The 14,480-nt window shown below is 45.2% G+C and overlaps 1 protein-coding gene across 2 annotated transcripts in view; it reads right to left on the bottom strand.

The window, feature by feature from the left end:
* LOC135395988 (ABC transporter G family member 20-like) overlaps positions 1–14,180 on the bottom strand; it is a 255,295-nt gene extending 241,115 nt beyond the window's left edge. For both annotated transcript variants that reach the window (XM_064627066.1, XM_064627067.1), the window contains exons 1-3: positions 14,074–14,180; positions 9,621–9,722; positions 9,411–9,564 (exon numbers count right to left, since the gene is read on the bottom strand). In XM_064627066.1, the coding sequence (XP_064483136.1) occupies positions 9,411–9,564; positions 9,621–9,722; positions 14,074–14,081 (264 nt within the window). In that variant the 5' untranslated portion in view covers positions 14,082–14,180. The remainder of the gene's footprint in view (positions 1–9,410; positions 9,565–9,620; positions 9,723–14,073) is intronic.
* Positions 14,181–14,480: the final 300 nt, after the last annotated feature.

Raw genomic sequence — 14,480 nt, 5'->3', positions numbered from 1 at the left:
AAGCGAACGTTAACTAGACCGCATCACAACTGGACCATTATATACCAAACATAACGTGCTGCCTATATCGAGGCAATACACATTCCGTCTGGCCATAGCATATAAGCAGTCGTTAAGGACTCCCAATGATTTATTTACATTAGCCGATGATGCGTCCAAACAAAAAAGGGTATACACTTAGAGATCCCGACGCCTATATAGTTCCTTTTTCCCGCCCACAGCACGGCAACCAAATATTACAAGTAATGGTCCCTCGTTTCCTGAAACGCTTGCACCATCGCAAGATATGCATGTTATGCATACTAAACTAAATGCATGCAAAGTAAAAAGATGTATGTTCGAAAGTGATGTGTTTGATTAGACATGCTGTACCATATCTCATTGATGTTAGCCCACAGTGATTACAAAATCATGCCATTATGTTACTGAATGTGCTGACTACTATTTATATTTAACTCACACTACTTATTTTTGTACAGTTGCTGCTGTCACTGCAATGTGGAGCCGCGGCACCCTTTCAATCTCTTATGAGCTTTTAGCCCGGCTCCACCCATCACCTGATGGAAATAAATAATAATAAAGGTCACCCCGCCTTAACACAATCAAAGCTTGGGGGGTACTGAACTGAGGACGGGGATTGCTAATCTCCGGCTGTATTTAGGCGCTGTTCGAATCACACGACTAATAGGACGCGTGGATTCCACAACCGAAAGAGACAGCGTAATCCATGCAGTTATCCTGGAGAATAATCATAGGCTGTCACATCTGATTACTTACAGTGCACGTCGTAGAGCACTGCACGGTGGTGTTCACGCTTCGTCTGACGATATCCGTGAAAAATGGTGGATAACAGAAACCCGGTAAGGAGAAACGCCGTAACCGCCAGCGATATCAGATAAAGCTAGTCACAGCACCAACCGCAGTACTCCCGCATCCAGAGAAGCCTCAGAGACATAGAAATCATAAGGAAAGACTAGAAGCAAAGGCCTGAGGAGGAAAATGGGAGAGAGCAAAGGAGTTGAACGGAGGGACTTTCCTCCTCAACGGCAAAGCGCGGGCTTCGCCATATTGTAGTAGCCGAAGCCGACCGGAAGTGCATGAGCGCCAGATAACCAAGCCAATCCACAAAAACAAAAATGGCAGCTGGTGCAGGTACGTATTCGTTTTTCTGCCTCCCGAATGTGCCTCTCCAAATATTGTACGCTGCAACGTCATGCTAGCCTTTTATGTCAGGTCTCGTATACCTGTTTCAACCGCAGGTTGTGCTAGCATGACAAAATGTCTGTAAACGTGTACGCTGCGTAATTTCTTACGGGGATGGAACGTCAATACCCAAATTTTCAGTGCGTGTTACCGATATACCTTGGTCTGTGCAAGAAGTTTAGGTATGGTAAGCTACTCTGTCATATTTAAAAATGCACGAACGGTGATCTGGGTTAATATGTGACCTCCATTGAGCTCGGCGTTCTTCACTAAGCAGACACACAAAGACAGGAAAATGGGAGGCCTTAAAGGTGATAGGTGCTGTCATATTTGTAGCATAAATTTTGAGTAAACGTAGGACGCTTGGCGCCTAAATATTAAAGGAGAATTTGCACATGTAACGAACATGACTGATTGAACTCGTTTATTGGTCTTGTCGTGACCACCGCCTCACTGGTTCATGAAGAGCACTTGTTTTGTCAGCTTGCTCATGATGTAGGCCTTCTGGGATCTCCCTGTTATCTTGCGGGACAGTTCGTGCAGCTTCAACAGCAGGAATGATCTTGAGCTTGAATGAGCTTCCACAGCATGATCACCTTCACCAGTGCGATGATATGTTCGGGCTCAGAGCTGTAGCGGTCCAATAGATGTTCTTGATCTATGTAGTGCACTTTATGGTAGAGTTATGCTACATTGTTTATGACAATGTGATTAACCAAAACAGAGTTCTCATTCATTTTGACTTGAAGGAATTTCACCGCACGTATATGCATGTTTTGCAGACTGTTTTCAAATCTGTTGCTTGCGCTCTCTCACTTTCACAATTTTTTAAATCCTAATTTCACAGGCTGTGGACACTGCAGTCATCTGCTCTGGAATGACATGAATGTGGCACCGTGCCACGCAAACAGGTGAAAGTGCTTCATCACCTTCAGAAGAAGGTATCGCCAGAGTGTGGAGCCAAGCATTAATACAGTCAAACTCCTTTATAGCGAACACCTTTTTAGCGAAAATACCACTACAGCAAATTTTTTTTGCAGTCCCGCTGGAGCCCTTTAGGTCCAATAATGGACATCCTTTTTAACGAAAATACCTTTACTGCAATTTTTTTTTTTTTTTGCTGTCCACTGAGTTTCGTTGTAAAGGAGTTTGACTGTAGTAAAGCTCTGTACCACAGTACAACTAAACAGTTTTCAGTGTTTGCTTATTCATTGTATACCTATTTCTTAGGTGCACTTTACTGTGTGCTACAGTAAACATTTAGTAACTGCAACAGCCAGTATCCAGCACTTCTTGTTTGAGCAAAGCAGCAATTCGACTAGTGGACTGCACTCTACAACAGAGTGAATATCCCTGTGCACCATGGCGCGTTTGAGTTGACCATAAGTTTCAGCTAATGTGACGTTTGACTGAAAGAGCATTCACTGTATAATGCTCGAAATTGAGGTATTGATTTTGAACTTGCACGTTAGTTACACCTCAGTCATAGCTATTGCATATCTCTGACATTGCTACAATACTATATAATATTATATAATATGATGATATAATATTATATAATAATGATATATAATACTATATAAAAATCTTGATTATTACTGCCTACTCCTGCCAGAGGTGACAAGATGTAATTATATAAATAAGAAAACAAATGTAAGTAATTATTTTCTTGACAGGCATCGTGTGTGTACACGACCTCATTCTTGCTCCAAGATTGCTTTCATCTGTCCTGTTATTCAAAGGCCATACCACTTTTTGCATAGGAAATAAATTGTGATGTACCACATCTTGTTCGAGTGTCATTCCTGCATGTTTCATGGACAAGTGTAGAATGAACATCATGGACCCCCGACCAGTTGCAAACGCTGCCAATACCCCGAAAGTGTGTAACTCTCTGCATCACAAAATGAAATTAATATACTACCGTGCAGCTGTCCTGTTTCCAGGAGAAAATAGTGGGGATAGCACCTGGCTTCAGCCATTTCTTGTTTTGGCTAAAGTAAAAGCATGAGGGCTCGAAGTGTTTGGGACATATCCTTTGATTCTGAGAAGGGTGAAAAGACTGCTCAGATACACTTTGAAACCACTGTCGCAAAAGTATGGGGTCATGGTGGGGAAACCTATAATATTGACAGAAGTACGACCTATGACACCTCAACAATTCCCATCGCCTATGAATAGAAATAATCATTTGATTATTTCTATGTCTCCAATAAAGGTGTTAGGGAATGTTAGTGAATAATGACACTGAAATTGTGGAAAGATACTCCAGATATGGCAGAATGCCTTGTGTGACACCTTGGAAGCGCGCATGACATAGGCATGACTTGTGCCCGAAGCACAAACACAATTCAGGAAGCAAAACTCCACATACAGTGCAGCAAGATTCGCAAGTCCACCAGCCAACACCAAACACCTTATTACAAATGAAGAAATGCTGACATGACAACAACAGCGGGAATAGTGGGTATTGCCGGTTTACATTGAAGAACAATATTCACCACAATCCTGCGGCCTGGGAAGCTTCCTTGCACTTGCTTCAAAACTGTAATCCACATCTCCAGGAAGCAGGCCATTACATTAAAAAGAAGTAAAGTCAGGGCCCCAAAGAATTCTCGGTGAGCTTGTGCTGTGAGGTACCACATCTTCCCCGGGGGGCGCCGAGCCCGTAAATCATTCCAATTCACATTATGTAATCTTGCTGCTGTCTTTGCTATTCCAGTGACACTCCCCTTTTCATATGTTGTCTTTTCAATGTGTATTAATTGTGTAAAAAGAAAAGAAAGCAAGTCGTCGCACCCAAAAGTTTAACGTAAGAGTGACGGGCATAGAAATCATCGTATGATTTCTATGGTGTCAGGGCCCCACGTCTTTAGCGACGACAGAATGCACCTGAGGAGGTATGTTTGTTTGTCCGCTTACGAGGCTCTTCCGGGAGAGACAAATATTTTTCGGCTGTGGCGGCAGTCCCACAAAGGAGGGACCGCCAGAATTACCATCCCCAGGGTCAAACCAGTCTTTCAATCGTTCCATTACTCCGTCGGAGTTTCCCCTAATTCCACATGTTCTAACGTTCTAGTTAAGGATGTCTGGTTACTTGTTTCAGCCGCATTGTTTCTTGTGATGCAGCGAGCGTCAAAGTCGCACTCCGCGTAATTAGCTTTAGCCGATAACCGCGGCCGGCTGTCGGCAATTCTGGAACCGAAACTCTGCTAGCTTCCCCTTGCACTCAAGACTGCCTTTTCTTTTTAGAACAGGTGATTACAGCACGGGAAGGCAGCAGTATTACTTACTTCATGTTTATTTTATGCTTACTGCCATTTATTTCATCGTAAATTTATTACAGTAAGAATATTCACCATTGAAACCGAGCTGCCAAGGACAGCGCGCAGACAGCACTGCCCCATGGCAACACTGGCCGCCACAATATGGCGCACCCCTCGTTCTGACGCAGAGCCAGCGCCACCTTTGCTCCTAGCCTCTCCTTATGATTTCTATGCTCAGAGAGGAGTTGGGCAGCGCCTCGTTAAGCGTCTGTACGCCGTATGCCTAGAAACTGATGCTTCTTGTGACGGCTGAAAGGCTTCTGACCAAGTCTCCCTCTGTGTCAGCCTGTGCTGTCTGACAGAATAAGTGTTGCTTCAGCGTTGTAACTTAGGTATGTCCTGTACTAAAATGTCGAGAAATCGTCTTGGAACAGCCGTTGTAGTGCACTAGAAGTACCACTTCGAGGGACATGCAGTTCGGTCAACCTCGAGTAGACACATAATTCTACGCCGCGAAATGTCATTGGTATGGGTTCGCTGAGCCATATCCATTTGGCACGTCATCTATCACGCCGGGAAAATACACAACACTCTCTCTTCCACAGCTTAGGCCTCTCCCGCTTATCTTTGGCTCGACAATCATTGTTGGGGCCTGAACGTCACAAGAGGTTCAGGCATCGACAGGTGAGCCTTCCGGAAGACGTGTGGCGTAGGTTTCTGGTTGTATGGCAGTTTCTTGTGATTCACAATTATGCTTAACTTTTGGGCATCAGTGTGCTTATCTGAAAGACCGATTAGGAAATGCACTGGTATCTGCTAAGCAAGTTATAGGGTGAGTTATCGCGAGCTCTATATCGAGCGAGTACTTGGGTAACGGACTTCCTTCCGAGTCCACATGTTACAGGTAAGCGTACAGGCAAACATATGTAGCCCACTATAGTCACGGTGGATCAATTGGTAACGCTTCCGTTTCACAAGGCTGCTGTTTCATCTCAACCGAGCACAGTTTACATCGTAGCTGAACAGCATGACGTAGATGCAGTACAAAAACCTGAGCCTGGGCACCAGAGGAGGGCAAATGCCCTCACGAGCTTTGCCCTCACTTCAATTTTCGTCCTAGATGTTTTTCCTCAACTCACCTCATTTTTGGTGGGACTTCGTTCCTCACCTCAACTCACCTCAATTTGTTTCTGGAAAATGTTCCTCGCCTCACCTCACCTCAACATTTTTCAGAACACTTCTTCCTCACCTCAACCTTCTTTCTGAAGCATTTTCCTCACCTCACCTCAACCTTCATTCTAAAGTATCTTCCACACCTCACCTCAACCTCCTTTCTAAAATATATTCACCTACTTGTTATGCTTTTTTGCCTCGTCACACCTTAACCTGTTTCTGTAAAACGTTTTAACATTTGAAATTGCTCTTTCAGTTATGAGTGGCGTTGCTCATAGCCACACTTGCTTCGCGGCGCTACCACGAAAAAAAAAAGTATTGGGAGCGGGTAGGTGTACACGTTGTAGTTCGTTTCTACAGCTTTGTTGATTGATTCCCGACAAGTTGCTTTGCTTGGTTCGTCCTTCTTGCAACAAATATCCACTACATGTGCAATCAGTAAAAACTGGACGGAGGGTACATGGGTAGAGAAGTTGCACAAACCCAGCGATTTTGAGTTGTTTGTTTTCAATCATGGTAAAGCAGGAATGGCTTTTATTGAGTATCTTTCAAGCGAGAATGATAATGGAGCTGCGGGAGTCGTTTCGTTTTCGGTATGCAGCTGTACTTCGAATTACTTGTACATTTTGCGTTTTTGTCTGTTATGACTTTATATTATCGATCAATGTTATTTAAATAGCAGACGTATTTATTTCTAGACGGAATTTGGGGAACTTTTCTTCAAGACGTTTATTTTGAAGCATTCGGGTAGACGTTCTGTAGGATTGCTATAGTGACTTATGTGTTGACTTACTAACTTTACTTTACTTTACTTTATGTTGATATGGACCTCTTGTGTCCGCCTAACTTCATTGTAGTACTAAAAGCTCAATGGTTCAACTTGTGGCAATACGAAATATACGCCAGTATTTGCGCTTATTGTACTTAAAGCGCGTTTTTGTTGCCTCCATTTCTCATATCAATCTCTGGTAATGTCATTGGTTGTCATGTACTATCATGTACTATAATACGTGGAAGACATTTGCTCACAGACTGACTAGTTTGGCTTTGTTGAAATCTAAACACTCAAAGCAGACGGAACTATTAACTTGAAAAAATGGCTAGGAAGCAAGCGAGCTGGTGAAAATGATGCATAATGTAAAAACCCCGAGACTAGGGAACACGAAGGTTCACACGGTTCACAAGGTTCAACACGAAAGTCGTGTTGTGTCTGTCCCTTCGTGTTCCCTAGTCTCGGGGTTTTTCATTGTGCACGATTAACTTGTTCATGTGTCTCACATCATGTATATGTGACTCAACTGACTAGTTTGATTGTATTGAAATCTTGCTAAATACGTGAAGCACACATAAGCTATATTCACTTGTACGTGTATCTGATCTGACACGTCTATCATGTATCTGACACAACTGAAAGTCTGAAACTAACGGGTTCACAGCGAACACATTTTGGTGTAGAGAGCCTATGCTCACAGTACAAAAACATTTCTGCTACCTTGGTAATAGAAAAAGTTGGCATTTGCCCTGGCTGGTGCCTTTTTAAGAAATCGCGCAATTGAAAATAGCCCCCGTTCCACATCTTAACCGTTAAGCCGTTCCACATCTCCTCAACTTCCCTCTCAAAAATTTTTCGTCACCTCACCTCAATCTCAATTTTGGAAAATTGTCCTCACTCACCTCACCTCAACGTCCTTGTCAAAAAACTTACCTCACCTCAACTACCTCCTCGAAAATTTTCCTCACGTCACCTAAACCCCCCTCTCGAAACATTTTCCTCACCTCACCTCATTCTATCTTTTGAGAATTTTTCCTCTCCTCACCTCACCTCAATGTGCGTGAGGTGAGGGGAATGTAAAGGTGAGGGCACCCTCACCCTCATTTGCCCTCGTGAGGATGCCCACCTCTGCTGGGAACAAACAAGAAGGACGACAGCAACACAAAACTCAAACCAGCAAAAGTTTAATTTCATTTTTACGTTCTTTTACGTTTAAGTACTGTTTGTACATGAGTTTGACCCTTTTCCTCCTTTGACAAAGTAAGCGTTTGCTGGTTTGATTGTTGTGCTCCTGCTTTTGCACTATGGAGTTTGTCCATCGGCTGCTGTGCCATACACCACACTGTCAATTTCGTGGAGTTTAGTCGTACAAGTTGGTCAGACACGAGATACGTCCCCAGCGTGGGGCGGAAAGTACGACACGCTTTGCGCCGATATTTTTAACGCACGTCCGACAACGTTCACATAAGGAAAATCAATCTTTACTAGTTTGAACCGCACCGGCTTTCAACAAACATAACAAAATACAGTTAACGTTTCGGGTCCCATTCGGGTCCCATCATCAGAATGACGCTGTCCTGGTCGTCACCGGGTATTTACGTAGAAGAGGAGCGTAGCATTCTGGGAGGGGGCCTGGTTGTCGATTGATAGCTTCTTTTGTTTTCTTTATGTGCCATGACTCCAGCTGTCTCCTCACCCCCCATTTGTTCTTTTTCGCCAGAATGCATGGGTTGTCAAGGTCTAACACGTGTCCTGTTTTGCGCGCGTGTTCACACAGTTCTGTTGGGTTTGTTGCTGATTTCTCGATATCTTTCTTGTGTTCCTTCATTCTTGTTCGTGTCTTCCTTCCTGTTTCTCCGATGTACACGGCAGGGCAATCTTGACAAGATACCTTGTATACAACGCCTCGTTCTTCTTCCGGTGGTGTTCTGTCCTTGGGGTGGCTTAGTACGTTCCTCAGTGTTGTCGTGGGCTTAAATGCAGTTTTAATGTTCACCTGGGAGAGCACCCGTCTAATTGGTTCTGACACACCCTTCAGGTAGGGGATGGTAACGTACATGGGTCTTTCTTGACTACTTTCCGCCTGTTCCGGGCGTGTATTCATCATTCGGTGGTATGTATCACAGATAAATTGCTCGGGGTATGCCCTTCTTCGTAGATCCGCTTTGGCCTTTGTTATTTCTTCATGTCTTGTCTGATGATCTGAAGGGATCTTCATGGCACGTGAAAGCAGGGAACGAACAACCGATCGCTTGTGTTCAAGAGGGTGCCCCGAACCATAATGCAGGACCTGACCTGTGTCGCACGGTTTTCTGTAAACCGAGATCTTCAAGTTTCCGCGCGGGTCTCTTTGCACGAGGACATCCAAAAAGGCTATCTTTTTCTCTTTCTCCTCCTCGCACGTGAACTTGATGTTAGGATGAATGCTGTTCAGCTTGTCAAAGAATGTGTTGGTGAAATTCTTCTTAATAATCACAAATGTGTCGTCAACATAACGTCTGTAAAAGGTGATGAATTGTCCTGCGTCCTCTAAGGCCTTGTCTTCAACAAACTCCATGACTAAGTTGGCAATGGTCGTTGAAATTGGGCTGCCCATGGGGCATCCGTCGGTTTGTTTAAAGAACCTGTTCTTGAATTGGAAGAAGGTTTGTCCGAGGCATAACTTTAAAAGTTCTAACTAGTAAAACTAGTAGAACTAACTAGTAGAACTTCAAACTAGTAAAGATGTCTACTCCCGGCAATTGGACTATATTCAGGAAAATCAATCCACGGACGGATTATCAATCTCAAGGCGTCACAAATTATCATGTTTACTGCACATTTCGTTTCAACCACACTTCTCTCGCTCTCGCTGCAATTGAGCCTTGCTTTTTCTAAACACAATGCTGTTCCAGCTTTTCTTTCTTGTTGCTGTATCTTTTGTCAGACCACCATTTGAGTTTCAAATATTAACGGCTACCCTTGCTCCCAAGAAGGTTATATGAAGCAAAGCTTACTTGTGGCATGTAACCCACTCCAGCACCAGGAACCAGACCATCGTTGAGTGGTCTGCCGAACACACGAATTTCACCGGCATCTGGACGTTGGAGCCCCACACAACAACGCAGCAGGGTCGTCTTGCCGCAACCACTCGCTCCCAGCAGGCCATAACTGCATTCGGCAAGAGCTCCATTATGTGGAAACCATTAGATAGCGATTAGACTCACATTCCTCCCATGGGCACTGTCATGCAGGCGTTGTTGAGCGTGAACGTCTTGCCTTTGTCGTATGACAGACACAGTTTGCGCACGGTCACTGTTGCTTGTGACCTAACAGAAATTTTGCTTATATCAATATTAAGACATTTACTACTAAAACATAACATGTTTAATAAATGTGACTTTTAGCAATAAAACGGGGACTTAGTTCATAAATGCACAACGCTGGAAGCTCAGGTGGCGCTAATCTTATCGAGCACGCTACGTGCGTTGCGTGCGCGCAAAACAGATTACACAGTCAAGCATTCAACTGCTGTCCAAAGTGGATTTAGCGAATCAGAGGGGAATTTTAATTTACTCATCGGAAGAAATTCAACTTAGTCACCGCGAAGTGAACTCATCGCCCTAGTTCATCTTGGATTCGCATTTCGAAATCCTAGCAAAACGCCTCGGACGGCCTTGTTTTTGTTGACGAGTAGGGGAACGTCAGGTAGAGTGAGACGAAAAACTTTGTGGTATGCCTGGCGCCTTTCAAGCGCTGAAGATGACGTTCTCCTCTTGGCGCATGCGCCTCCGCCTTATTGCACTTATTGATAGCTCTTCTTGCTGCACTTATTCTCTGGTTTGTAGCCATACTGTGTGGTCACTCGTTCATTGTTCCACAGTTGGTGGAGCTGCAGGTGGAGAGATCTGCAGCAAAAGATAGAAAGGCGTTTGGACGCTGCTCGCCTTCTCATCAAAGCCGCTTTGGCCGCCTGAGCGAAAGTACAGTACATTCGGCAGAGACATTCTAGCCATCTACCCGCTTCCGGTACTTCCTCGAAGGTCGCTGTTTCCATGTTCTAACAGACCACAAGCCGCTAACTTATGCCATCCACTCCAACTGGTCTTCAGTCTCAGCCCGTAAAAACCGTCATCCTGCCTACTTGTCGGAGTTCCCGACTAACTTCAGTCACATCAGCGGCCCACTGCTGTTGCTGATGCCTTGTCCCGTATGCTCATTCCGCTATCCAGTACCTTTCTGCTGCTTTCGACTTTTGCGCACTGGAAGCCGTTCAAGCGGACGGCTTCGACCTTCATGAGGTTCGGCACCCTCAAAGTCGCTCGCCCTCCAAGATGTACAGTTTTCTAGCTGTAACGACCGCTCTAGCTTATGACACCAACATTGGATCTCCCCTGAATCTACCACACTGTCCCCTGAGCCTTTCCGTTTCCACATGTTCCCAGTGTTGCTTAGCTTGTCCCACCCTGGACTACGCGCCTCACAGCGCAGGAACATTTGATAGCACGTGCATTCCGACATCCGTCGTTGGATCTCTCTTCTGTCTAGCCTGCGCCGACATGTCGGCACTCCCAATTTCCATCGCCTAAGCACCGCTTGGAACACGTACACATTAACTTGGTCGGACCATTACCATCATCCCTTGCTCACTTGCATTGGTCGCTACAGACGCTTCAGCCGCCACTGTCTCCCGCACCTTCCTGTCTGCCTCGGTATCTCGTTTCGGCGCACCACGGACAGGGAGCCATAACTCGTCTAGGCTCGTCGAGTCCTACCTCTTCAACGACATGCCCAAGGCCCTTGGTACCCGAAGACACAAAACTACTGCCTACCACCCGTGCAGCAACGACCTGGTAGAATGCCTACACTGCCAGATTGAGACTTCCCTGCGTTGTATCCCCGAACGAACGGCTTTTGCAGAAACTCTCCCGCTTGTTCTTCTAGGCCTCCGCTCCGCGCTGAACACCGACCTCCACTGATCCAATGTTGAACTACGGGACCACCCTCTACGTCCCCGGTGAATTTTTCACGCCGTCCCTTCCTCCTTCATTCTCAGTTGAAGCCTATCTCACCCAACTCAGATCACTCTTCAGGGATATCCAACCCAGTGTTGCCAACCTATATTCGCATTTTTGCCTCGAATTGGACGAAACGGTTCCCCTGATTTCCCTGGGCTGCGAGTTCCACCGGCGGCACCTCATATTCTCATTAAACTACAGCCGACGGCTTCGAAAACAAATACGAGTAAACGATATCACCTAGTCCTATGGCGACAATCCAGTGGGAGAATACGAATAAATGTGTCAGAAAGTTCTATTTGCATCGTGAGTTCATGGTGCACTTGTGGTGTGGAATGTAGAGGAGATAATGTTCCTCTGCACACTAAACATTTCATAACACTTTCCCTCCCAGAACAAACAAACATGAGATGCCAAAGACTGCTTGGTGAGAGGTGGCAAGCGGAAAGGAAAACAAAATCGTGGTTCCCCGTCCGACAGCGGATGTGCGGAGAACGTGGGCACCCCCATCTACCTGCCGTCGGTGCTTGGGAAAATTACTGTACGGAGTGAGATGAGCGATCAGCCCATGTCCTTCTCTGGTTGCGTTTTTCCTTTGCTTGAGCCAGTCGAAATTGTATATCATGAAATTTTCTGTGCGAGTGTCAGGGCAGTAAAATTCCCTAGGTTTCGAAGGAATTTTTTCCCCAGGCGTACTTCAAATCCCTTAAATGTAGGAAAATTTTCCTAGAGCTGGCAACACTGCTGCAACCCTCTCCAACTCAGATCTCGTCAGCACCAACGCCTTTCGTCTTCAAGGATATTCACCGCGCCACTCGTGTATTTATGCGTCATGATGCAGTGCGCACACCCTTCCAGCATTCCATGGGCCACACAAAGGTCTTCACCCTTGGTCTCCATGGTCGGCAAGATAGTGTCTGTCGACCACCTGAAGCCCGCCTACCTCGGCCAGCACGACCTCCTTTTCCCTTCCGTTAGCTGCATCACCCCCTCACGTCATATGCGGATCTCATCGAATAGCACAATAGGAACAATCCAGGATAGTTGGTATCCGTTCATGATGACGAATAGCAGCAATACCTCGTCGTACACACTGGCTCCCTTCATAAAGCCATACACCCCTTCAACTGGGCAGGAGGATACCTGTAGTGTACCTGGCGCCTGAAGATGACGTTCTCCTCTTGGCGCATGCGCACCTGCCTTCCTTATTACATTAAGCTTATTCTCTGGTTGGTAGCCATACTGTATGGCCAGTCGTTCATAGCTCCATAAGTTTGTCGATTTTTGTATTTTTGTACAGGAAAGAAAACTTTGCATTTTGAGCTCCACCGGCTAGAAAAAACATGGTTTTATACTGTTCATACAAAATAAACGTTATTTTTGAAGAGATACTCCGCGCAAATATATACAACTAACTTTTGCAAGTGTGTGCCCCAGGTACGGGCAGAGTGTTACACCCTCTGGGGGAGTGTCGTACAAAGATAATACAATGAATTAATTGATGCAGTGAATTTCCAATGTGTAGCTGGACTCGAGGCGTCTCCTGGCGGGAGCGTAGTGTGGGTAGGAACCGAAGACGTCAACAATATCGCTTCCATTTAGCAGTGCCATATCAGGAACGTCGGGATCAGCAAACGAATTCTGTCTCTTCTTGCTCTGACTGCCCCAACTTTATGTAGAAGCTGTACTATTCGCTGCCCTGGGGTATACTGCTTCAGTGCGCCCCATGTGCTCCCGTAACACCGTGTCCCATTACACGGCTATTGAGATGCGCGTATCAGCACGTGACTGAGCGAAAGCAAACAGCGTGCCATCTTTCGATTCTAATTCTGAGTGATTCCGATTTCATCTTCTGCAGTCATAACGCGTAGGATTTAAGTCGGTATTGTTGCATACCACAAATAAACGTCATCAAAGTAGTTTTTCACCATCGAAATACGTCCGCAAATACGATTTGCCTATCGTCGCTTGGCGATTTGCGTGAACAGGATGGCGATGTCACGATGTCGCTGCTTGATCGAACACAGAGTTTCGCTTTTATAAGGTTCCCAAATCAGGCAGATCATCGGCAATGTAACACTCTGCCCCATGCCTCCCTGTGCCTAACGTTCCCCTATGCTTAAGCCAATAGTATCCCAATAGAACCAGAGCAAAAGGTACCACACACTGTTCTCTTGCAGTATGTCCTATCAATTACATTTCTTAAAATGAGACTAAGTATCGGTAAGCAGTAATCACTAACCAATCAGTAATCAATAAACTCTCATTCCTCAGACGGATACATTGTATTTTAGCGCTTGAAGTTGCAAATGGCCTCACAACCTGAACGCTACATGCGTCGTGTTATTCCTGTCTCAGAATATAAGAAATCCAGGCACCCATTGAAGTAAATTGAAACTAAAGAGTAAACTCCGAGCAAAAGACAGTTCTTAGCTACGCCCCAAATGATTTACTTTTAGCTTGTTTGTTCACCCTACCAACCCTATTGGAAAGTACACAAGTTTAGCACCGTCAATCTTTTCCACGACCTAATCGGCGTTACTGCACGAACCTTACGCACGATTAGTTACTCTGTGTGACTAAACAGTGAACCTCGCAATGTGTTCATATCTTCATCTGCGTTGCGTGACAGAACTATCTCTTGAGGTCTCAAATAACTTACTTGGACATCGTCGATATGGCCTGTGTGTTCGTAGAGAGAAACGGTCTAAAATAATGCCATTTTCATCCGTGGGCGCGTTGCACGTGCGATATACATATTCGTCTTCCAAACAGATGGCAACGTTTACAGTGGCTATGCTAACTTATAGACGGGACTGCGCAGCAAATGCGTCACCCTGATGACACACAAAATGCGGTCTGTGGAACATTGTCGGCTGTGTCATACTTTCTATAAAGATTACAGTTTTCCCATACTCTCTGTATTCCTCTGTGTGGGCAATGGCGCCCTCTTTTAGGTGTTCAATACTAGACCTCTTGACATAGTTCTAAGGGACCGAAGCTGCACACAAGTTTTGAAACAATCAACACTTCTCGGTGACTAGAAGTCGAACCAAGTTTTCACCAGTG

The sequence above is a fragment of the Ornithodoros turicata genome, chromosome 5, assembly GCF_037126465.1.
Source record: "Ornithodoros turicata isolate Travis chromosome 5, ASM3712646v1, whole genome shotgun sequence".
Classification (NCBI taxonomy): domain Eukaryota; kingdom Metazoa; phylum Arthropoda; class Arachnida; order Ixodida; family Argasidae; genus Ornithodoros; species Ornithodoros turicata.
The sequence above is the reverse complement of the archived record's forward strand: the minus strand, read 5'-3'. Positions and strand labels throughout refer to the sequence as shown.